The sequence below is a fragment of the Grus americana genome, chromosome 1, assembly GCF_028858705.1.
Source record: "Grus americana isolate bGruAme1 chromosome 1, bGruAme1.mat, whole genome shotgun sequence".
Classification (NCBI taxonomy): Eukaryota; Metazoa; Chordata; class Aves; order Gruiformes; family Gruidae; genus Grus; species Grus americana.
Window position 1 is genome coordinate 146166484 of NC_072852.1, and position 23470 is coordinate 146189953.

Genomic DNA, 23470 nt, shown 5'->3' on the forward strand with positions numbered 1-23470 from the left:
AAAGTGGTGCAGATGGATTATATGACTAGTTTACCTGATATTGTTTTTTATCAACAGTTGAACTTTTTACATTACTTGGGACTTGGTCTCTCACCTTTTTAACTCTTATTACATCTCATGGATGAACTATAATTGGATGAATCTTTCTAGACAAAATAAAAACAGATTCAGCCTATTATGAAACTTGAAAGAAGTTCAGAATGTTCAGGAAATGTTGTCTCTATAATTAACTGTTTTTAGCAGTAGGAGGCTTTCATCTCACATGCTTTTGACCAAATATGGAACACTGCAGGTTTAGGATTCCTTCCACAAGTAGTTTAATATCAAAAAAATGATGCAAGGTATTTTTGTTTCCTTTACTCTATCTCAAGAACCATCCCCACAAGCAATGCAATAAAAAAGTGATAGAGATTAGAAATCTTGTGATCTTAATAATGTATAGAAGTGTTTCTGTCACACTAAAAATGTTCGGAGTCATTCAGGTGAGGATTATCTGTCATAAAATAGTGTATTTGAATAAGTTAGCCTCCTCTTCTACATAACTTTAATGTCCACAGGCAGATTGCATTTCACTTGACAGTATTTGCTAGGCAGGGATTTCACCAGTGGCTCACATGTGGCAAACTTCTTCCCGTTGCCTTCCCTCTGAAAGCACACAGTATCCATGGTCAGATATCCATGGTGTGAAGCAGCTGAGTTACTTAATGAAGGATAACTGTATGAAATTAAAACCTGGCAAAATATAGGACATTGTGATCAGAAGGAAGAAAATATCTGAGTGTTAGCTTTGTTGATTTATAGACTTGAGCTTTGTGTTGCTCTACCACTAGCCTAACTGCTTGTATTATGGCTTCAGAGCATCTCAATGGCATTGGCCTCAAGCTGCAGTCTGGATGCAGTGATTCATCCTGTGGGCTGAGACCAGAACCCGGCATTTCATGTGCCACAAAACAAAGAATCACTGAGAATAATAGGGGAAATTTTGGAGGGTTGCAACCGATTATAGAATATCCATGGAACAAAGCAGTTCCTCAAAAATTTATAACGAAAGTGATCCCGAGGCCACACTAGCTCTGTGTTCTCTTCTGAACAATGTAGAATTTATCATAGTTTTGAAAGACTTGACCTTCAGTTATCCAAGGTTTCTCTCTACTTCAGAGAAAGCAGTTTGCTACCACAGCAAAAATCTGTGAGGGCGGGGGAATGGGGCAATAGCTTTTTGAAGTTCAACCCATTTCTGGGGAATTTTTTACTTTGGAAATGATACTGACTTCGTTCTACATTGTTCAGAACAATATACAAGACATATGATGATACAACAGCTTTTTTTCATAACAGACCAAAAAAAGAAATAATGACATTATAGACTGGGGATCAAAAATAGAGTCTTTCTGACTGCTTGTGTGTTTGCAACCACGCTTATTTCTGTTCTTTTTTGGATGAGTGTATTTCTGTATCAAGATGAAAAGAAGATCAAGTTAGTGATCAGGACTGTGAGCTAGTGACAGAAGTATTTATATTGCTTAGACTGATTTATATTGTAAACTTTTGGGGGACAGAAAATATCCTTCTGTCGGTTGTTTATGCAGCACATGCCAGCACATCACAGGTGGGGTTCCTATACAATATATCAAAATAATCAAAGGCAATCAGCCCAGTAATAATGTAGCAGAGAAGGGTAAGAGAAGCTATATCCAGAGGATAGGTAACTGGAGGAGGGAATTTTAAGCAATTAAAAATATTTCCTTTGTGTATTGCTTTCACCCAAAATGTATGTGTATCTGTGTACCACTTTATCTTTGTCTGGCTTGTAATTGTTTCTCTGTCACTGCTGTGATGATGAGTTCTTGAAACCTTGCTGTCCTGCTGTGTCAGGCAGCATCTCATCCCATAAAAAATAAAACCTACTCTTCTTGAGAGCATGCACAAACCTAAGCAATTAACATTTGCTTTTGGTGAGTATTTGTGCAAGTTAAATTTGGTTGCTTGAACATTCATTTGGGAGGGACCTCTGAGCACTCAGCTTACTTTGACTAAATGGGGTAAATGTCACTATCTAGCTGTATCCACTTTTCCAGTGGATATTTTTGAAATTAAAAGCATACATTTTGCTGTAGCGTAAAAAGTTTCTTGAGCAGAAATGTGCAGTTTCTGGTACTGGAACTTGTGACACAGAACCGCTATAGTATGTGAACAGGCCAAAATAAAAATACATTCCTTAAAAGGTCATAAGGAAATTAGTAAGTTGAACGCAAGTTTGCCAGCTGCATAATTTTTAATAATTCTGCCAAATTAATAATTTGTAAGTTCCTATTTTCTGTATGACTGGCATTTAAAGCTAGTTATACAACATAATAGTTAAGATGCTGGTACCACAGTCCCTCTTGTATCAACTTAGCTCATGCGGATTCTGCTGCAGGATCTTAAATGAGCCCTAGGTCAGTGTAGGGGAATGTACGAAAGCATGGCATGGAAACCTCATAGCAGCAATGCCCAAGTGTGCCTGCTTGCTCTACTTAGAGCACAGTTATCAATTGACTCTGGAGCAAGATCATTTGATTGCACAGTCAGTATGGCTTTGTAAAGCCAATCACTGCTAAGACCTTGTTCATCAATGATCACAGATTTAAGACTGTTTTCTCCTCTAAGACCCTAGGCTAATCCTAATTTTATATGCTTAGCTAGAGCTGTGTTATGGTTTAACCCCAGCCAGCAACTAAGCCCCACGCAGTCGCTTGCTCACTCCCCGCCAGCAGGATGGGGGAGAGAATTGGAAGGGTAAAAGTGAGAAAACTCGTGGGTTGAGATAAAGACAGTTTAATGGGTAAAGCAAAAGCTGCGTGCACAAGCAAAGCAAGACAAGGAATTCATTCACCACTTCCCATGGGCAGGCAGGTGTGCGGCCATCTCCAGGAAAGCAGGGCTCTGTCACGCCTAACGGTGACTTGGGAAGACAAACGCCATCACTCCAAATGTCCCCCCTTCCTTCCTCTTCCCCCAGCTTTATCTGCTGAGCATGATGTCATATGGTATGGAATATCTTTTTGGCCAGTTGGGGCCAGCTGTCCCAGCAGTGTCCCCTCCCAACTCCTTGTGCACCCCCAGCCTACTCGCTGGTGGGGTGGTGTGAGAAGCAGAAAAGACCTTGGCTTTGTATAAGCACTGCTCAGCAGTAACTGTATCATCCCTGTGTTAGCAACACTGTTTTCAGCATAAATCCAAACCATAGCCCCATACTAGCTACTATGAAAAAAATTAACTCTATCCCGGGCCAAAACCAGCACAAGCTGCTAGTAGTCATCATACTGAGGAGACATTCATCGCCATAAGTAATAGCCCTGTGTTTAGCACCTTGCTTGAAGGTCCAGAAGGGCACTTGTAAATGTTCAGTGCAAAGAAAATGTCCCCCTAAAGTACAGAGCAGCTGAGGAATTTCTGTTTGTAAACTATTCCAGCCCACTGGGACATGTGCTAACAGAGGAACCAGAGCATCTCCCAGCAGGCAGCTGGAGGAGGGTCGACCTGAAGTATCCTCCTGTCATACAGTACTTGATACCTGAAAGCTTGTGGGACTAACATAAGGGTATTCAGAGGACACCCAGAGTGGACAGCAGTGGCAAAGACGTGATCATGCCATAGATAAGGCTGGGAAGGACAAAGATCAGGTGTTGGCCTTTCTTACTGGCTACTGGTAGGAGCACAAGTGAGAACGTATGCTGAGTAACAGATCCTTGAGCTTCTTCCTCTCCTGGCCCATCCATTGCCTTTGTGCACATACAGCTGTCTCTCCCTTTGCAAAGAAATTATAATATTTTCTTGCAAAAGCACCTTCTCAGAAAGGGAGCTTCTGTTGTCCTATAAGATAGTTATAATGGTCTTAATCCCTTCCTTTGGATATTATGTGTAGTTAACCATCTGAAATAACCTATATGCTAAGGGTAAACATTTTTCCTTTCTTTTCTGGGAGAATTGGATAAGGTATTCATAATAATACCAGTTTTTTCTTTAGTATGAAAGAGTTGAAGAAAGGCACCTAACTACTTCTCTCCTCTTGAAATGATACCCCTGAATTTGAAACTAGTTTACCAAATTAGAAGACTGTCATTTCTGAAGGTTAAGAGATTAAAGAGAAAGCTTCAAAGCTGAGAAAACACATGGACAAAACCTTAACACTGAGGGTTCCAGCTTTTAGAGGTCCGTTCAAAGCACTTCCCCTCTTGTGTTATGAGCATAAATTATCACCAGAATATTATTTGTTTAGGAATTAACTGTGTATGAGTCCATGTCTTGTTTATATCAGAAAAGGATCAGTAAGGAACAGACCAGTCAGGCCCAGAAGATAATATAAATGTGAAATTTATATGACACATTATAAAGAAATGTTACATAATAATGTACATACTCTTGCTGAAGGCTGTGATTCAGCAAAACACTGAAATACACTGAAGAGTAATCATGACCATATGGTTATATCTGTCTAAAAGTTAGTACAAATATGTAAGTCTATTAATTTAAAAATAAAGTACAAATGCTGTGTGAAGCTGTTAATGCAATTGTTTTGGTTGTACATGTATATTGTTGACACTCCTGATATACAAGAGCTGCTTGAAAAATGCAGATTAATCAATAATGAATTTTTTTGCAAATTCATCATTAATGTGCTCAATTACCTGTATTAGAAATAAAAAAAGCAAAAATATATTGTTATTTGGAGATAAAATTTAAAATTTAATATGGCATTTCATTACAAAATCCTCTTTAATTTAAATTTGAAAACTAGAGAAGTATACCCAACTTTGAAACAAAGCATTTTGTTGGACTTAAGACATTTTTTCAACATTCCAGTTTTTTTCTAGAGCTGCCACAGAACCAAGAAATGAGTTATTCACACATGTCTAATCACTTTGACATTTGTAGCAGACTTTTTTCGCTTCACGTTATAAAGAATATAAAGTCATATTCTTTAATCTGAGCAATGTTTGTGTAATATTTGCACATGCAGATAGGTCCATTGAACCCCAAAGGGACTGGCTGCGTAAGGGTAAGTCACAGTGAGTTGTTCCATTGCAGTGTAACCGCTGTTGTATTAAGCTGCTGCTCCATGTAAAATGAGGGACCAGATTCTCAGTTACTGTAAACTATTCTTCAGAGAGTCCGCACTTTGAAAAATCAACAACAGCAGCAATAAAACCTAGATTACTGGCTGTACAGTAATTCTGTTTGATGTTTGTGTTTCAGAATCACAACCACTGCAGCTTGTATGATGGACTTGAGAAGATATCCATTAGATGAACAGAACTGCACTCTGGAAATAGAAAGCTGTATGTACATAAGGAAATGCATGTAAAACCTAGTTCACCTGCGGGGCGGTTTTCCTTTTATAGAACGGTGCTGGTGTCTATAAAAACTATGTGAATCATGTAATTATCATCCTTTGGGTTTGTTTGTTTGTTTATTTGACTTTTTAAAAAAAATATAAGGGGCCATCCATTTCTAGATGGATGAATACATCCTAGGAAAATGGGTTTAGGACGGAATGAAGCCATTTATTGCTCCAGCCTGACTTGGCAGAGGCAGTGACTGGATGCTTGTCTTCAACACAAGAGATTGGATGTTCATATTTAATCAGATTCATTTTCAAGAGAGCAAACACTGTGATATCATTTTCTTTCGGTATGCTTTATTATGCATGGATGGTCTTGCCGCAGGACACCCCCCCCACCCCCCCCCCCGGGCTTTCAGATTGGCCCCATTTAAGATTTGCAGTTCTGTTCCACACAGAACCAGATTCTGTCTTCCATCTAGTTCTGTCCTGGGACTGCAATATTCAGATGTATATTTGTGCTTCAAGAGTTCCTGCTCCATTTCTGCTACTGACTGGAGATTGTGCACTATGTACAGAAAATACCAGTACATATTCTATATTCAGTTGGAATCCTCCACTACAGAAGCAAATGGAAATGGTGCGACTCACACTGTTTAGTGTGAGTGGAAAAGATCTGCCCCAATTATGTTTGTCTGTATTCATTGAATAATTCACCTTTTACTGGTGGTGGTTATCAGCACAAATACACACTTGGTTTCAGTGCTAAATACCTATGATGTCTTAAATCATGCTAATCTGCAATTTTGCAGATTATTGGGTAGCATTTTCTGTCTCATTGGGGCCATTAATCCTTATGTGAATTTTATGAGAGTGATACCAAAAAAACCCCAACAAAAAACCCACAGTATTTTGCCGCAAATTCCTGTGCAGACTGTAATGGCACAGCTTTTCAGGAGACCTTCCCACAGGCATACAGAACAAAATACTGTACACCACTCCAGCTGTTCTGATTCTTTTCATTGTCTCAAATGACAAACCGCGGGTACTGTGTTTGAAGCTACATTTGAGTCTGGTGTTATTTCTGACTTACTCTCCTGCTTTGCCTGCAGATGGCTACACAACCGACGACATAGAGTTCTACTGGAGGGGTGGAGATAACGCGGTCACTGGCGTGGAGAGGATTGAGCTTCCTCAGTTCTCCATCGTGGAGTATAGACTGGTGTCAAAGAATGTTGTCTTTGCCACAGGCAAGTATTGTCATTTGCCCATTTAGTGTTTAATTTCCTTGTGTATGACAATTACTGTTTTATTAATCATAATTAATCATTATTAATCATAATTATATATAGTCTGTGTTGTGTGCTTGGGTAAAGAAATTACTTACTTGATAAAGCCTGGAGGCAGGAGTCCATGAAATAGCATTTCTTGTTTATTTTTATTCTTCTTGTGTGTGTGTGATACTTAACCAGACACCTAAATATCTATGATCTAAATAAATATGAAGTAATTCACCTCTGAATCATCAGTTTAAAGGTAGCCTACAGGGTTACTGATCACGCATAAGTACATTTTGGCATACTAGGTCAAAAAGCCACTGTTTTTATGAACACCTCCCTGCAACCTTTCAGTGCATGTTTGTTTTGTTGTTGTATAGTGAATGCAATGCCTGTTGTATCTTGATTTGCACTGATGGGTGTATAGTACTGTATACATAGCCAATGCTTTTGTAATCATTGTTAAGATGCTAAAATTAAATGTGGGGGTTTCCTCCTTGTTTCCTTGAAGATGTAATAAAAGTTACTGGTAACTCACAACATTGGATGTCTTCAGGTGACAAAGCACAACAATGTTGATGTACATGTTTAATGTTAGACAGTGGTATAGGAAAATGTTATGTGTGACAAGACCAAAGCATCACAGAAAGCCATCAGCAAGTGTGGGGCCACTCTTTGGGACCTCCAGCTTTTCAGTGCTCTTCAGACCACAGGAGTGTACTGTTCCGTCTGTCCCAGTGCACTAGAACAAATGAAGCACAGCTCTATTATGTTTGTAAGCATCACTTCACCCACTCTTTGGACACAGCATCTGTTTCAAAGTACACAGAAACACGGAGCTGTATTTCAGAACAGAATGTAAATATTGCTGGGATTGAAATTAATATGAGGGGGTTTGCCAGCGCTGCTGTTCTTGTTTATCATTATGAATGGAAGCATTTTTTCCTATAGGGAAACAGATACTCTAATCCTGTAGCCTTCTGTTCTGCAGCTGGTATCACCTTTGGCAGCCAGAGCTTACCTGCTCCTCCACAGGGCTGGATATGCTCTTGTAGGATGGCTCTTTTGGACAACAATGAGAATACAGAGAACTTAGCTGGGAAGTTCTTATGACAGTCCAAAGCCACCTTTTAGTTCAGTATGAAATATTTCAGTAAAGGCATGATTTAGTAATTTAGAGATGAGAGAGATTTGTTAAATTCAGGAAAAAAAAAATCCAGAGCTGTGAGACAAATATGAGAGAGAATGAAAACTAGGAGTAGACATGTGTATGACTGACCAAATTTTCAGAACCATAACAGTTCTTTACAAAAAAACCCTTGTGGAAGGAGTAAAACGGTCTCATGCTTTAGGGTTTAAAACAGCTTGACATTAGGGAGTAGGATGAGACAGTTACAGAGAACAGATTACTGCATGTTTCCTGAAGCATATCATTTTTGTCACTGATGAAGACATGATACTGAATTTACTATTATTTTGGTACAGGACATAATTAATTATGAAATTTTGTGACAAATAATTACGTGCAGGGGAAACATTACATTTGTTTCTCAAAAGCACATATTTAATTCTAAACCTGAAGCATGCTAGTGAATCTGACAGATAAAGTCAGCACACTCTTTTCAAATTTCTTCTCAAGACCCTACTTTCTTATGGTCCTAGTAGTTAGAACCAGTTTCTACAATTTTGTGGAAAATAAGTCAGACATGCTTTTTTGGGGCTTTGAAGTTGTTGAAGTCTCAAGGAAAGATAGTAGTTCTTTGAGTGCAATATCTCAGTGAACATTTCAGGGGTTTCACTACTAGTGTGTTTTGATTGTATAAAAATAAAAGAGGACTTCAGAGTCATGTCATAAATGGCTTTTGGAGTAGTTATTTCTCCTGTCCTCCACAAGGAACAGTGCTGTATAATCTTGTGTAACTTATGCAAATGGCAAAACCTGTTCCCATAGTTACTACTGAGAAGCAACGGTAAGCATGAGAAAAACCCCATAGATAATGACAGAAAGCTGTGCAGGGCTGCAAGAATACCAGAGGAACTGCATGCATGTTGAAGCATAGCATTGGAGTTAAAAATGGTCTTGAAAAATTAGCAAATCAGGTCTGAAAATAAGTATAAAAGTCAGTATGGACAAGTGCAAAATACAGCATCTATACAACTAGCTATTCCTATCCAAATTCAGCATAGGGAATACCGGGTTAGGCCAGGATTCTCTGTGTAGAAGTCTAGGGGTTGCCATTGATCTCAGACTGAACGTGAGCCAGTAACATCTTTTTGGGGAAAAAAGACCAAAACACATCCTATAAGAAGTCTGACTTGCATTGGCCTGAGCTGAGTATTTGTGGTCATGGGTGGCACTCTGCGAGGCAGTTGTGGAGCAATAGAAGAGAGTCTAGGGAAAATTAGTAAATATGAGTGGAAGTCTAGAAAATGGAATACCTGAGATTACCAGAGAAACAGCTATGATCATGTAGTTTTAAAAAAGAGAACACTTGGTGGGAATTAAATAGTCTTCAAGTATCTAGAAGGTATCTGCAAAGACATGGGCAATAGCCTGTTCTCTTTATTCATGATGGAAAGAAGAGAAAGTAGTATTGAAATTGCTATGAAGAAGAAAAATCTGGTTTGACTATCCTTCTAACATCAGGGGAAGGCCTTACAGGCTACCCTAAGATGTCTAAAATGGCACTACATGCCTATGTGTCAGTAACTGAATCAAGCCCATAGTCAAATGATATCAAATCAGTGCTGTCAATGGAGTCTAAAGAGCTATTCAGCTCTTGAACACCTCTATTCTGTCAAGTGAATAGCTCTTAGGACGCTATTCAGTTGCCTAAACAGAGGTATCTGGTGCCTCTTGAGATGCTGTAGAGCATCGTGCTTAGCAGTTAGGCTGCTGTTGCAGAATCTTACAGTCTTATGTCATATGTACCAATCTAGTGCTTCAGTATTAATTACTTAACTAGTATTAATTAAGTTCTACTCTTCAGTAGCCAAAGTAATCTCAAATGGCATTAGGTATAGGCAATTAAATTCCACTCTTAGAATCAGCTGGCTGTTAAGTCTAGATCTCCATGGTTTATACTGAGAGCTTATGCACTGTCCATGTGTACATATCTGCATGCAAACACCTGAAATTTAGTCCCTAGACCTGGGAGCTGAATCCACCTCCTAAATGTTTGTTATCCAGGAATGCTAAGAAACTGAACAGGAATGGGGATACATAAAACACCACCTAATAGCTTCAAGATGCACAGCAGTCAGAGCAAGATTACCTGTTGGTAAGAGGAGGGTAGTCTTAAAAGATTTGAAAATTAATTATTTGCTGTATTCTGAAAGATCAGTCTGTAAAGTACATTTCCAATTAGCTGAAGAACCTTCCCAGAAGAACAGATTAAAATAAGAATTCTGTAACTGACCAACCCTGTTTTCTTGGTTCATACTTGGATAAAACAGCAAGAGACTAATTTAGCCTTGGAGCTAGATATTTCAGCTTGCTAGCTTTTAATGAAATTGAAACAGAAACAAGTAATTACTTTTCACCAAGTGTTCAAATATATGAAAGAGGAATATTTTGATTCAGTTATTGATTAAGTATTTGTTTTCATGCCTGCAGTCTCAATACTGTTGTTAGATGTAAATACTTCAGGCCAAATTCTGTTATTTCTGTACTATATAGATTAGCCCATATACATCAACATGTTATATGAGATGGGAGGAAGGGAAACAAATCTGGTCCCTGCACAACAACACTGTTCTTAGGCAAAAACAAATTTTGATGGAATGTTAACAACTAGAATTTCTTGGTAATTAATCTCTAAATGTACTGAGCCTTAATTGACAAATCATTATCCAAGCATAATCAGGCAAGTAACAGTGTAATTGTTGAGCTCACCAAGAAATCCATTTTTATTAAATAAATTACAGAAGATGGTTCCTTCTTAGATAAATAAAGATCTGAGTTTACAGTCTTTGTTCCATGCAGGTTAGGACCCATCCTTTTCACTGAGTTTTAGCCATCCAAAGAGGAGGAAACGGGTAAGGGAAATAAGAAATGTTCCTTCTTTTAATTCTTTTTTTCCACAGATTCCTATGGTCTATTTGCTGGAGGTGAGATATTATAGCAGAGATGGCAGGCTGGAGGCAGGGCCAATAGATCATCTGTGAAAGGCATAAAAGCAATACAGGTGAAAGTAATACAAACTTTTGTAGTCTCAGGGAGAGCTACCTAAAGGAGAACTCCAGCTGCATAGTCTGAAAAAACAAGGCTACCAGTTCATGTTTCAGTTTCAACCTGAACTCTACAAAGACCAAATTATTCTGAAATTTCCTGAGATCCAGACCTTCCAATAAAATTTGAGCTTGGAAAATAACCACAAAACAGGATGACATTCTATTTACCTCTATGAAACTGAGCAATGTGTCAACTCCAGTAAGTAGCTGTGATGCCAGCAAGACTTTTGGTTAGATTGCCCAGGAGCTGCAGACCCTCACCACCTACCCTGAGACTTGCAGAGCTGGGATTCATCTTGCTCTGATTTAAGGTGAATGTAATTTCAGTGTCTACGTATGAACTAGATGTCTTAGTTGATGGGAATCTAGTCAATACAGTCCATGAAGTCTGGAGATGAATTCAGTCCACCAATAACAGTCTATTTGAGGAGGAAATGGATAATTCTAAGTTTCATTTACTAGATTGACTAGATGAACTGACTCTCCTGTAAATGTAATTGGAGCTTAGACACCTAGCTCATGTGTATGCAGTTCAAAGGAGTCACTTAATCAACTGCTATTTGAGATGGCATAGGGCAGCCGCCTTAGTCTCCAGCTGCTGATCAAAAAGATGTAGGGGCTATGTCATATCCACCAGCTGCATGCTGGTGTCTGAGATGTCATAGGGCATCTCAAAAGGAACAGTGCACCTGCAGGTTCTCAACCGAATCTCTGTGCTACAGTCCCGCTTCATCTCTAGAGCAGGAAGACAGCCAGCACTGACAGCCCTGGCCCTAGGCATGGTTCTTAGGGTTCTCTCTTCCAGCTTCAGGGCAAAGAACCTGGTACTTGAAACAGCTTTACGTTGACATCTCTGGCCTTGAGACAATCTGTCTGGAGAGTCCATCTTTAAGGCCAGGTTCCACTAGTTTCAGTAATTACCTTATCTCATTAGACAGAGATGGTGATGAGGTAATGGCTGATGGCCACGGGTGAAGCATTCAAAATAAATGTCTAAAGTTTGCTCTGTTACACTGTTTCTCAGTTCAGGACTGAAGACTGCTGACATACCTGACACATTACATCTCTCCACTGTTGTCACGTGCCTCCTCCATCCATACCATTTTCCCTGCTTTATCAGCAGCAAAGTGCTCTCTTTCTTTTTTGTCTGAAGTTCACCAGTGCTTCCAGTGCCCTTGGCACTAGAGCAGCCCAAGAAGAGGCTTTCATTCAGTGATTCAGTTCCACTGAACCTACTTGAATGAATCCTTCAGACTGTTTATCGAAGAATCAGTACTTTATGGGAGATTTTCCAGTCATCATCTCTCTCAATGATATTCCACAAACACCCAGACCTGGACAGGACTTTTGGAAAGGAAGAGATTTATTGAGAATCCTTTACATGAGTGGTGTATTATATGAAATAATTTTCCTCAACAGAGCTTTAGAAAGATTTCTGTCTGGTGCATTAATCTTGCTGCAGAAAGGTGAAGAAGTCTGCTACATTTTAAATGTATTTCGTGATGTCAGGGTATGTTCCTGTTTTATTTACATAGTCTGCAGACAGAAGACCATGAAAACCATTTCATAAGAAGCTCCATGAAAAAGTTAAGCCTTGTTAGCAAAAAAGCTTGCGTGGTTTCAAAGAGAGAATTTGTCCTTTGAAATTAAACATTGCTCATTGGAAAATGAATATGTTAAGCAAGCTAAAGTCTAAATGATTCTTTGCTGAAAATTATGTTAACTGCTTTAGACAGCAGAAAACCTTGGTCACATTTTCATGATGAAATAAATTCTTCTGACTCTACCAATATTCTTCTACTGGTGAAACTAGAAGGCGTTTAATCCTGGACAAAATTATTACCGATTGAAGTAATCACAGCAACCAAATACATCTACCAGCTATTTCTTTTTCTGGTGATAGTTCTGGGATTGTTTGATAAAACAGTTAAGGATAGTTGCATAAAGTTTGATACTCCCTGGATGTTTCTGCTGCCTGGAAACGGTGTAGCATTTTTTCTGTCATATGACTCAGAAATATCTATCAGGAATGCGATGAAGAGAAATCTGCAGTTTTCTATTCCTTCTTTCGCTTTCTTTCTCAGGAAATCCATTATTCTTGTGTACATGGGTAAATATAATTTATTAATGCTCATATGCAAACATACAAACTGAATTTAAAGGGAAGTTTGTAATTTTCTTCTTTGTTTCTAGACATAATCTTTCATATCTTGCACATATTTGCATTAGAATGGGTAGGATGTGATCTAATACCTAGTTGGGCCCTCGGTATGTTAAAAAATGTTTTTTAGGATATTGACCATAACTAGAGCTTTTAGATGAGCTATTAGAAGTATCATATCTAAGAATAGTAAGGCAAACACTGACATGTACATGGAGCTAATATGTGAATGACTACCGTTTTCTTGTACAGCTGTACTCAGATTTCATCCTCTTTGCATTTGGTGAAAGAAGTCACATTTTTTTAACTGTTTGAGATTTCTAAATACATAAAATATATTCAATAAGATTAACACCAATTTTGAAATACACAAAATGGAAGCTAAATAATAAAAAGTTTTGTTTGAAACATTGACATTGAGGTTATTAATTTTTTTCATTATTTATTTGCTCCAGTTGTAACAATTCATGAATCCTATGTATATATAGTATATATATACCCAGAGATATAAAAACATCTCTTTTTTTGCTTAAAATATTTTTGGAATAAAAAGTCTGTCCAGCTCTAATTGATGTTAGAGGCCTTTGGATCTAGTCTGAAGGCTTTTCCTCACTGGGATTCATTACAATTTATTTTTGACACCACAGGTAGCATCTTTCTCATAGTTCAAATGTAATTAAGAAGTGCCATCTCATGAGCAACTCTTCCATGTAAATGAAGAACTATACACATCATTACTAATTCTCTCAATATAAACACTATACATAAAACTGTGTATTTGGATAAGCATTTTACATGGAGACCTAAGCATCTGTTTTTAAAAACTAACTGGTGCTCACCCATCTGTTCAATAATCTAGGATAACTGACTCTCTCTTTTCTTCCCAAATACAAATTGCTTGGATATGACTATATTCACTGCAAGGTTTCTTTTAATACCAACCAATAATACAGTGAAGGCGTTTTCCCTACTGTTTTGCAGATGTCATACTACCCCATAAAATGTGCATGCCTTAGTTTCTGCAGAAACTGAAGACAAGTATCTGCAAGTGTCGTTTCTTCAGTGTAAATAACTCTGTTTTCCCCTCCCTTTCCTCAGGTGCCTATCCAAGACTCTCACTGAGCTTCAGGTTGAAGAGAAATATTGGATACTTTATTCTTCAAACTTACATGCCCTCCATACTGATTACCATTTTATCCTGGGTGTCATTCTGGATCAATTATGATGCATCAGCAGCAAGAGTTGCCCTTGGTATGTGCTAAGAATGAGTGGGACATTAAAATGTCAGACTGAATGTAGCCTTTTGGAGGTTGTTAAAGACTGCAATGTGATGTCAGTGTTTTGATATTCCGAAATAATTTACATCAAAATCATGTCATTCAGTATTGCCTCAAAAGTGATGAGTTTTCCCCTGCATGCAAGAATGTGGCTACCACTAAATCTGTGACATGAGCTGCTCATACAGGTCCCAGCCTTGTTCTCATCAAATTTAAAGTTGTTGTCAGTAACTTCAGTGAGGGGACCAGCTCCAGAATCATAGTCAGTGTGGGAAGACAAGTGTGGCTCCAAGCTTCCACCTGAGGTCCTAGGTGCTTTAACTCAGTGGCAGGAACAGACCTCAAGAAGCATGTGCTAGTTCATAGCTCAGGGGTGCGTCAGCTACAGACCATGACATCTCACCTCACCATCAGAACGCACAGTACGCCAAGCGCATTTTTATCACAACTTAAAGTGTCATTTACCTCATGGCAGATAAACATGGATTTGGCACAGGTTGGTGATCCCTGTCCAAGACCTTTGCAGATCAAAGTATCCTTTAGATAAGGGAAGATGGCTTCAAAGTCTCTTACAGGAAATATTTCATCTGTTACAAAGCATACTCGGGGATAGCTATAGACAAGGAAGATTAAATGGATCCATAAGTCCTTATGACTACTGCTGCCTCTCATCTCATCCCAAATCCCATCTTGAACCCTGTGCTTCCCAATAGCACATACCTTCCTACCCAATGCCTATGCTGTATAACTTCCTGCTATACTCTCTCCTCTTCTTAAAACAGGAACATATTCCCTAGTTCCCTTATTTTTCTGATATTTAACACAGCAAACTGGGACTCCAACCAATGCCCATATGATTCCCCATCTCTGTACCCCGTACCTCCCAAGGTCCTTCCTACCAAAGCATGCTGGGCATTTACAGCTATACCTTTGAGCAATATAATATTACATCCTAGCATCTGAACTTGGATAACTGAAGATATTGTAGATTAACTGCAGTTACTGTACAGTAATTCTACAGATACTGTGGATTAACTGGTACATATGGGCATGACACAATCTGGCATTACCACTCAGCAGCTAGTGCATGTTCAGCAGGTTGCAGCTAAGTAGTAGCTTAATGGGAGGTGGGACATAGAGTCCAAACACCTCTAATGTGTTCATAAATGAACTACTGGATACCAAAGATCCACCCTAGAGACATTATGACCAAGTGAAGGGAATGCTTCAAACATGTCAGTCAGCATCTAGATTTTACATGCCGGCCAGGACTGCAGAGAACAGATGCTTAGACAGAAGGTGCAAACCCAGTGACATTCCGTGCCCTTCTATAATGGGTTCATGCAGTTTTTTCTTGTTTAAGGAATAGGACTGTCTCATGTGGCCTATTTCTGTGTAGCAGAAGTTCATCAGGTATCATACTGTGATAACACAAATATTAGAACAAAAGTCAAAGAGTACATTCACAGCAAGCTCAGGAGCCCAGATGTTCTATTTCCAATTGACAGAAAGTCCTTTTGAGAGGACGAAAATCCATCTAGTAGGTTCTTCTGAGAAAACAGTTAGTGCCTTGGTGATTATGTCTGCGATATTTGTATAATAAAGTTCAGTACCATGGGTCTATCCCATATTCATTTGTATTGCCCCTCTTATGAGTCTGAAGCTGATATGAAATGGTGTAGAAGTTTAAAGGCAATATAGCACCTTTGGACATACGTAACTAGCTCTGAAATGTGCAGTGCAGAGGAGGGTAAGGCCTGCTGGCCTAGGTATTTGTTAGAGGAAGGACTCTGTGCAATTCTTAGGGACACGGAGACAAGCTTTTACTCAAGCCCTGCAGGAAGCCTGTGTTCTCTGCAAGGGCCTCATTCTAGTTCATTCACTTCCATGTTTCGCTCCTGTCTCTGGTCCCTCACTGCACATGCCATCTGTCCTCCAGCCTGCACTGAACCAAGTGGTTGCCTCAACAGAGAAACCCAGGCATGAAGCAAAGGGCAGCTCATTCCAGAGACTATGTGCTATGGACACTGCAGATAGAGGCTGATACAGGGCTGATCTCAAGAGAAATATTCAAAACCATCAATTCTGCTCTAAACTGAGTTTTTGCTAGTTAGCCCTAGAAGGTCCTTGATTCAGTCCTTTGAGTGAGGAGAAAAATAATCTCTAGAGTTCTCACTCTTGGAGAGGACTGTAATCACAAGATTATCCTATTTTTCTGTGATTGCTGAGTGTCATCTGCTTCTCCTCCAGCTGTGCTTTAAAATAAATTATTGATCTTCAGAAGGGCATTTGCCTGCAGGGTGTCATGATCTCCTAGGGGACATATTTCCTTTTGGTTAGTGATAGCCGCCTTTCTGTTCAGTGTGCTTAATCTTCTGGATCACCAAGAAAGCCACCAAACTCTGCCTGTGTGGAGTTTAAGGACTTATCTCTAGAATCTAGATTCCAGCCTGGGAACAGGCACCAAAAATGTGGGCATTATAACCCCCACTGGGCAGGCTTCTAAGTCCCTTGTTAACCTAGGCTTCGGTAAGCATCTGTGAGATGATAGTGAGATGCCTAGGGTGTGTTGAAAGGCATCTGTGGGATTTCTGATACAAGAATCAATTTGATCCTAGGTAACTTGGAATCCCTTATGGGAAGCAGCAGCAGGTAATCCTACAAAGAAAGAAGCTAATTCAGGCTAGAGAAATCCCTTGGGCTGCAAACCTCTGATAGTGCTTGCTGCAGTCCTCCAGCTTTCTCACCCCTGTTCCTTGTGCTGGCATGGAGATTTTCTAAAGACTTTGTCAAAGTTTCTTTAGGTAAAAATAATGTGTCAGCTATACTCATTTTACTGCAGATCTGGGTGCATTATACCCAATACAATTTTTAAATAAGCTTGTGCTGTGTGTATTTCTGCTGTATTTCAAGCTATGTAACATCTGACATCAACACACATTTGTTTCACAGTTTAGAGGAAAAGCACTGAAAAACCACATGATGCTAACCTACTAAATACACAAAATATCTGTTACAGAACTTCATAGGCTACTACTACTACAGTTCCCTGGAGTGACACTGTTTACAGCACCAACTTGATTTTGAGTTATATTGTCTTTATTTCTGTCTCTTCAGGTAAAAGGAGCTGTGCTTTATAATATGGCAACAATTTTCTTTCATTCTTTATTTTTGTTCTGCCTCCGTTTTAGTGACTACTTACAAACTGATGGTATAATTATGGAATCAGAGAATAGTAATGGAGCGTACCTATTAGAATGGCTTGCCTCTTTTACCAATGTAGACTTATTCCACAAATCAGTGTTTTCAGCCACCTGTGATTTGCGATTCCCATAAAATTTCCAGCAGAGATACAGACCCTGCAGTTTATTGTGAATTCAAGCAGACTGACAATAAATTTGCTTTTCTTACCAGCTTTTCAAAACAGTGCTCTGCAATATATTTTCAGGTGCTATGTCCATCCTTAGGTAAATAAATGAGGGTTTGACATACCTTATAGATTTTTCTAGGTACTTTATTAGTGTCCAGTCGATCACTATAAAAATGCTGTTCTCCCTCCTTGGCTTTTTCTTCCCACAAATACACATCTCTCACTGCCTCTCACTGCTCATCTCACTTCTTTCTGCGTAAAAATTAGACTACTGCTCTAAACTAGCTATCTCAAATCCCTCTTCTATATTGTCCTTTCCTGAAACAGGTGTCTAAAATAGATGAGATGAACTGCTCTAGAAAGGTTCCTGTCTCTCTCCATCTACTGCAGAGGGGCCCTGCAGGACCAAATTCAACCAACTGCTTAACTCTTAGAAGTTCAAAACGGCATGAGAGGAATCTTTCACCATCTATACAAACACTCTGCCTTAGTGTGTGCACATGGTTTTATCTATCCAGACCTCTAATTAGTTCTGTTACTTTTTAAAAAGTTCTCTCCATTGTGTTGAGTGTCGCAGTGCTGCACACCTTTTAATGTTTGGCAGACGGTTTGCCTTCCTCTCACAGATCAGTTTGGTCTTCACAGCTACAGTGGCTTCCATAAAGCTGTGTTAACTCATAGCGGTGGTGCCAGGTCCCCCCTTGTTAGCTGTTCCCCCCGATCATGTGAAGGAAATATTGTGGCAGAATAATAATGCATCAAGCTTTAATTTTACTTTCTTTTGCAGGATGTCACCTGCGAGATATCTTTCACAAGTTTTTAAGCTTCTTCACACTAACAAGGCAGATTTGCCAAAGAGGAAAATAAAATTGAAGCATGATTTGCTTAGAGTTATATGTGCTCTTTTTTTCTTTGTGTAGGAATTACAACTGTGCTGACTATGACAACAATCAACACTCATCTGCGAGAGACTTTGCCTAAAATTCCGTATGTTAAAGCCATTGACATGTATCTTATGGGCTGCTTTGTATTTGTCTTCTTGGCCTTACTTGAATACGCCTTTGTCAACTACATTTTCTTCGGGAAGGGCCCTCAAAGGCAGAAGAAACTTGCAGAAAAAACAGCAAAGGCAAACAACGATCGCTCAAAGTTTGAAGGCAACCGGGTAGGATTCTTTAATCTATATATAGTCTCTCTTTTCTTTTATTACAAACACTAAGTATCTGAAATAAACAAAAGAAATCATGCGTAAAAACATCATCAACCACATCACGTTTTTTGTGGGCAAACTTTGGTTTTTTTATATTCAAGAACCTACACAGAAGAATATATTTAGGCATATAGAAATTGAAGTAAACATGATCTGTGTAACAAGTAACTGTAAGAAGATAACAATGGGAGTGCAACTAGCTTGAAAATAAAGGCCCAGATTTACAAACACATTTATTTGTTTAAATCAAATATAATTTAATTGTGATTTTGTTTAAGTACCTACGTAGGGGAATCCAGGATCTGAGCATGCTTTTTCTTACTTCACTTAGAGCAGACACATTTAAAATGGGAGAGAACAGATAAGGGATTAGTTCTGCATGCTAATTAATTGGCCAACATAGCTGAACCACTGTGTGTGGCATTGTCATCTGCTGCTGTTTAAGACCAGCAGAAATTTATGATTCCTAGAGAAACTTTCAGATTGATTTCTGAAGCACTATATTGGCATGGTCTGAGCTGATTACGCTCCAGCCTATTTCCTTGCCTGGAGTATTACTTCATCCAACGAATATCCTTTTTTGTTCCTTTGGAAGACAAATTCAAGGTATTTCACACTATATGATGTTAGCAAGCCATGTCAGTTTGAAAAGAACATCTTTTTTGGCTAAAATGCTCCCAGTGAGGCTTTTTCATTCAGTTCTGTTGAGTAAGACTGTTTTTTCTATCAGCTATAAATTAGAAGAGTTCACAGTGACACTACTACCTATTCATTAAAGACCAGTATCATAAAAGTAATTTCTAGCTGTAATTGTTGATCCTAATGATTCTCTCTGCTATAGTAAATGTAATGCAGAATTACACCTAATTATTGACACTCATATCTTGACACCAATAAACTTATTTTTGTCCACTATATTATGAAACCAAATTCTCATCACAGTTGGCAGCACTGCTTAGGACTAAGCTAGCAGGAAGAATGAATTCCCTTTGCTGGAAAAATACATAGTTATAATAATAAAAAAAGCAGATGGGAAAAAAAGAGTATCAGAATTGAAAGCAATGGAGAAGATTTTAGCTGCTAGCAGGTAATGCAGATGTATGCACTAAGGTTCAGTTCTCCCAGTGGAAACCATCTGGTGAATCTCATCCATTTAAATGATTTACATAATTCAGTACAAGTCATGTTAATGCGCCCAATAGCACCCCATGTCTCACTGTTCTATCCTGAGATCAATTGGTCTATATTGTCAAAAGAAGCATATGAACTTTAACTAATGAAAATGAGGGGTTTCCATACCCAGCTCATGTCATGTTTATGTCCCAGATCTGATCAGACCATGTATCAGGCCTTTCTTTTCTCACTTTTGACTTACAGCCTTTTCTTTCTGGACTATCCTAAGCAAATATCATGGATTTTTCTGATTTTTCTGCTGGTTTAATGTCAACCATGTATGAATGAAATTAGGATACAAATTCAGCAGCACACCAGAGCTGAAAGAAGAGTGTGTTGCTTTGTCCCTTGTAGTCTCAGCTGTGAAAGGGAACTCTATATGCTTTGTAGAAACACATATACTCATACTGGCTGTGAATATTTGCTGTTCCAATGATCTAGGATAAATAGTGAGGTATGGTCCCAATCTCTGTGGAAAACATTTTGTCTCCAGGCTCAGCTGGTGAAGTCAACAGAGCTTCGTTGCAGTCACTGGATTCAGTCCCTTCAGAGAAGCAGTGCCAGCACACAACAGAGAAAGACAGGGACATTGGGTAGAGCTGATCAGAAATCTTCCTTTGAAACAAAGAATAGACAGAAAATGCAGATTCAGTGGATGTAGGATGTCAAATCTGAATTTCTGATTTGAAAAACACTGGCAAATGCAAAGCAGAGGGAATTGCTCAGAACAGGTAGGAGGTCTCATGGCTTTCAGGATGAGCAGCTCAAGGAGAATCCATCTAGCAGATCTACTTTGAACAAAGCTTACCAGGGTTTCCAGACACTGTAGCGCTGAAGCAGGAAAATGGTTTCCATGGTTCTGGATCACGCCCACCATGTACCATGCTGTACAGGCATCCATGGATGTAGCAGGACAGGTGGTTATGCCAGACTTTTTAATCATACTTGTAATGGAAGACAGTACCTGAAAGCTCTGCAACCTTGGCTCTGATCTCTTCGGGGGCAATAAACAGGCATTAACGTCCAACCTATCCTTTAGTGGCTCTTGAAGATCATTGAATCTGATGGAAATAGCATCTGCTTGGCATTTGCTTGCTTCTTGCTTTAGAGTTGCGACTCAGGGGCTGGATGTCCCGAGAGAGGCTCACAAACTGGAGGGCATACTGCACAGTAAGGGAGGCTCAGAGCCACAGATGAAGACTACCTTGCATGAGTTCAATGAAATTATTGTTTTCTTCATTTTGATGAGGCTTCAGGCTTCCATGGAGGTTATTTCCATTCCGAAAGGGAAAGTTTCTAATCTTGGGAAATATTTCAAATCTCATGTGATTTGGGGCTGAGCAACATTTTTAAAGACTGGGAGAGTGCCTAAAAACAGGCAGCCCCCTTTGCAGCTATCACCACTATTTGATGACTGACAAAATGTACGCTGTGCTGGAAAGAAGACTGAAAAGGGTTCAGATATAAAACTGGAAGAAGGCATTATTTTTAGTTTGTCTCTAAGACTACCATTTTGAGTTGATTTGTGTTGCTGTTTTGTTTTAGTAATTGAATTTGCTTGTATACGAACTGTGTGCATGAGCTCCCTGTCGTTGATTTAGAGGGCTAGCTCAGGGCACTAGAAAAAAAAAATCCATACCACAAACCAAACCAAATAAATAAATAAACATTAGTCCATTTATTGTCCACATCAGATGCTGTAACTTGTGGGTGTAGTGACAGAACAACTCTGTGCTGTATCAGGTCCAGCCTGAGTCAGTGCTGAGACAGGAGGGGCTGCGGCGCTGTGGAAATCACTTGTTTGTGTTGGGAGGCAGCACTAGCAGAGCAGAGGCAGCACAACATATTGCCGTGGCATTCAGGCCCTGAGTTCGAGTGTTGCTCTTATGGTACCCGAGACTGGGAGTGCTGCTGAGGCAGTGTCTGTCTCTCGGGCAAAGGGAACAAGAGAAGGGTGAGGGAAGCCAATGGTATCCTGGGGTGCATTAGGAAGAGCGTGGCCGGCAGGTCAAGGGAGGTTGTCCTCCCCCTCTACTCTGCCCTGGTGAGGCCACATCTGGAGTTCTGTCTCCAGTTCTGGGCTCCCCAGTTCAAGAAAGACAGGGAACTACAGTAGAGAGCCCAGCGGAGGGCTACAAGGATGATGAGGGGACTGGAGCATCTCTCGTATGAGGAAAGGCTGAGAGAGCTGGGTCTGTTTAGCCTGGAGAAGAGAAGACTGAGAGGGGATCTCATCAATGCTTATAAATATCTAAAGGGTGGATGTCAAGAGGAAGGGGCCAGACTCTTTTCAGTGGTGCTCAGCAACAGGACAAGGGGCAACGGGCACAAACTGGAACACACTATCAACATGAGGAAAAACTTCTTCACTGTGAGGGTGACCGAGCACTGGAACAGGCTGCCCAGAGAGGCTGTGGAGTCTCCTTCTCTGTAGATATTCAAAACCTGCCTGGACGCCATCCTGTGCAACCTGCTCCAGGTGATCCTACTTTAGCAGGGGATTGAACTAGATGATGTCTAGAGGTCCATTCCAACCCCTACTGTTCTGTGATTCTGTGAAAATACTATGTTATTTTCACTTAAGAGCATTTTAGCCCATGGAAACCAGTAGAACCAGCATGGACACTGGTATTGTAGTTCATTTTTTTGCATGTCAGAGAATGAAGTCTGGTGGGCAAGCTAGCAGGCTTGGTTATAAACATTCCGCTTATAGTAGCAAAAGGGCTTTTCATGCTTTCCTAGTCTTATTTGATTGTAGAGCAGGAGAGTTATAATAACAAAAATCTACAGATGTGGGTATGTTTGTGATTTATTTGATAATTGCTTTGCAAAGCAGCCACTGTTCATGCTCAGTAACTCTGCTTCCTAATGCATGCATTTGCTTTGTCCCGCATTGGAGGTTATGGGTTTGAAAAGCCAAAACTGGCACGGCCATCTCCACGCTGATGCTGCTGCTCTGGATGTGCCTCGCTAACACCAAGCTTTTAGGCACTTCCCTCCAAGTTGTTCCTGATTTGCTGCCACTGAGGCTTGCTGTGTTGAGGAGGGCTCCACCAGCTGCTGCCGCCGGGCTGCCTGTTGGCTTCACTGCTCCCGTTATGGCTTTTTGTCCAGCTCTGCCCATGTGTTAAAGCCAACGAGCCCGATAGCTCCAGGCGTTAGGGAAAGAAGCATGCAAACGGCACAGCCGGTGTCCTCACATCGCAGGGGTGACAAAGAAGAGCAGTGAGGAGAGGAAAATGTTGTCCTGTATTCTCCCGTGTAGCACTGCTGAAGGTGGCACGATGACTGAGGCACGTCTGACTAAACTGAATCTCTGGAAGTGGTTTCAGAAGATTCAGAGCTGGTGATGAGATGAAACCTGAGAGCGCCTTTACGAATGACTCATCTGTGGATCAGCAGCTTGACTACAAAGGAAATTTCACACATAGCTGTCTCTTCTTTTG

The 23470-nt window shown here is 39.8% G+C and overlaps 1 protein-coding gene across 1 annotated transcript in view; it reads left to right on the top strand.

Moving 5' to 3' along the window:
* GABRB3 (gamma-aminobutyric acid type A receptor subunit beta3) overlaps positions 1-23470 on the top strand; it is a 115223-nt gene that overhangs the window by 81022 nt on the left and 10731 nt on the right. The window contains exons 5-8 of the mRNA XM_054809374.1: positions 5239-5321; positions 6436-6573; positions 14093-14245; positions 18562-18806. Of these exons, the coding sequence (XP_054665349.1) occupies positions 5239-5321; positions 6436-6573; positions 14093-14245; positions 18562-18806 (619 nt within the window). The remainder of the gene's footprint in view (positions 1-5238; positions 5322-6435; positions 6574-14092; positions 14246-18561; positions 18807-23470) is intronic.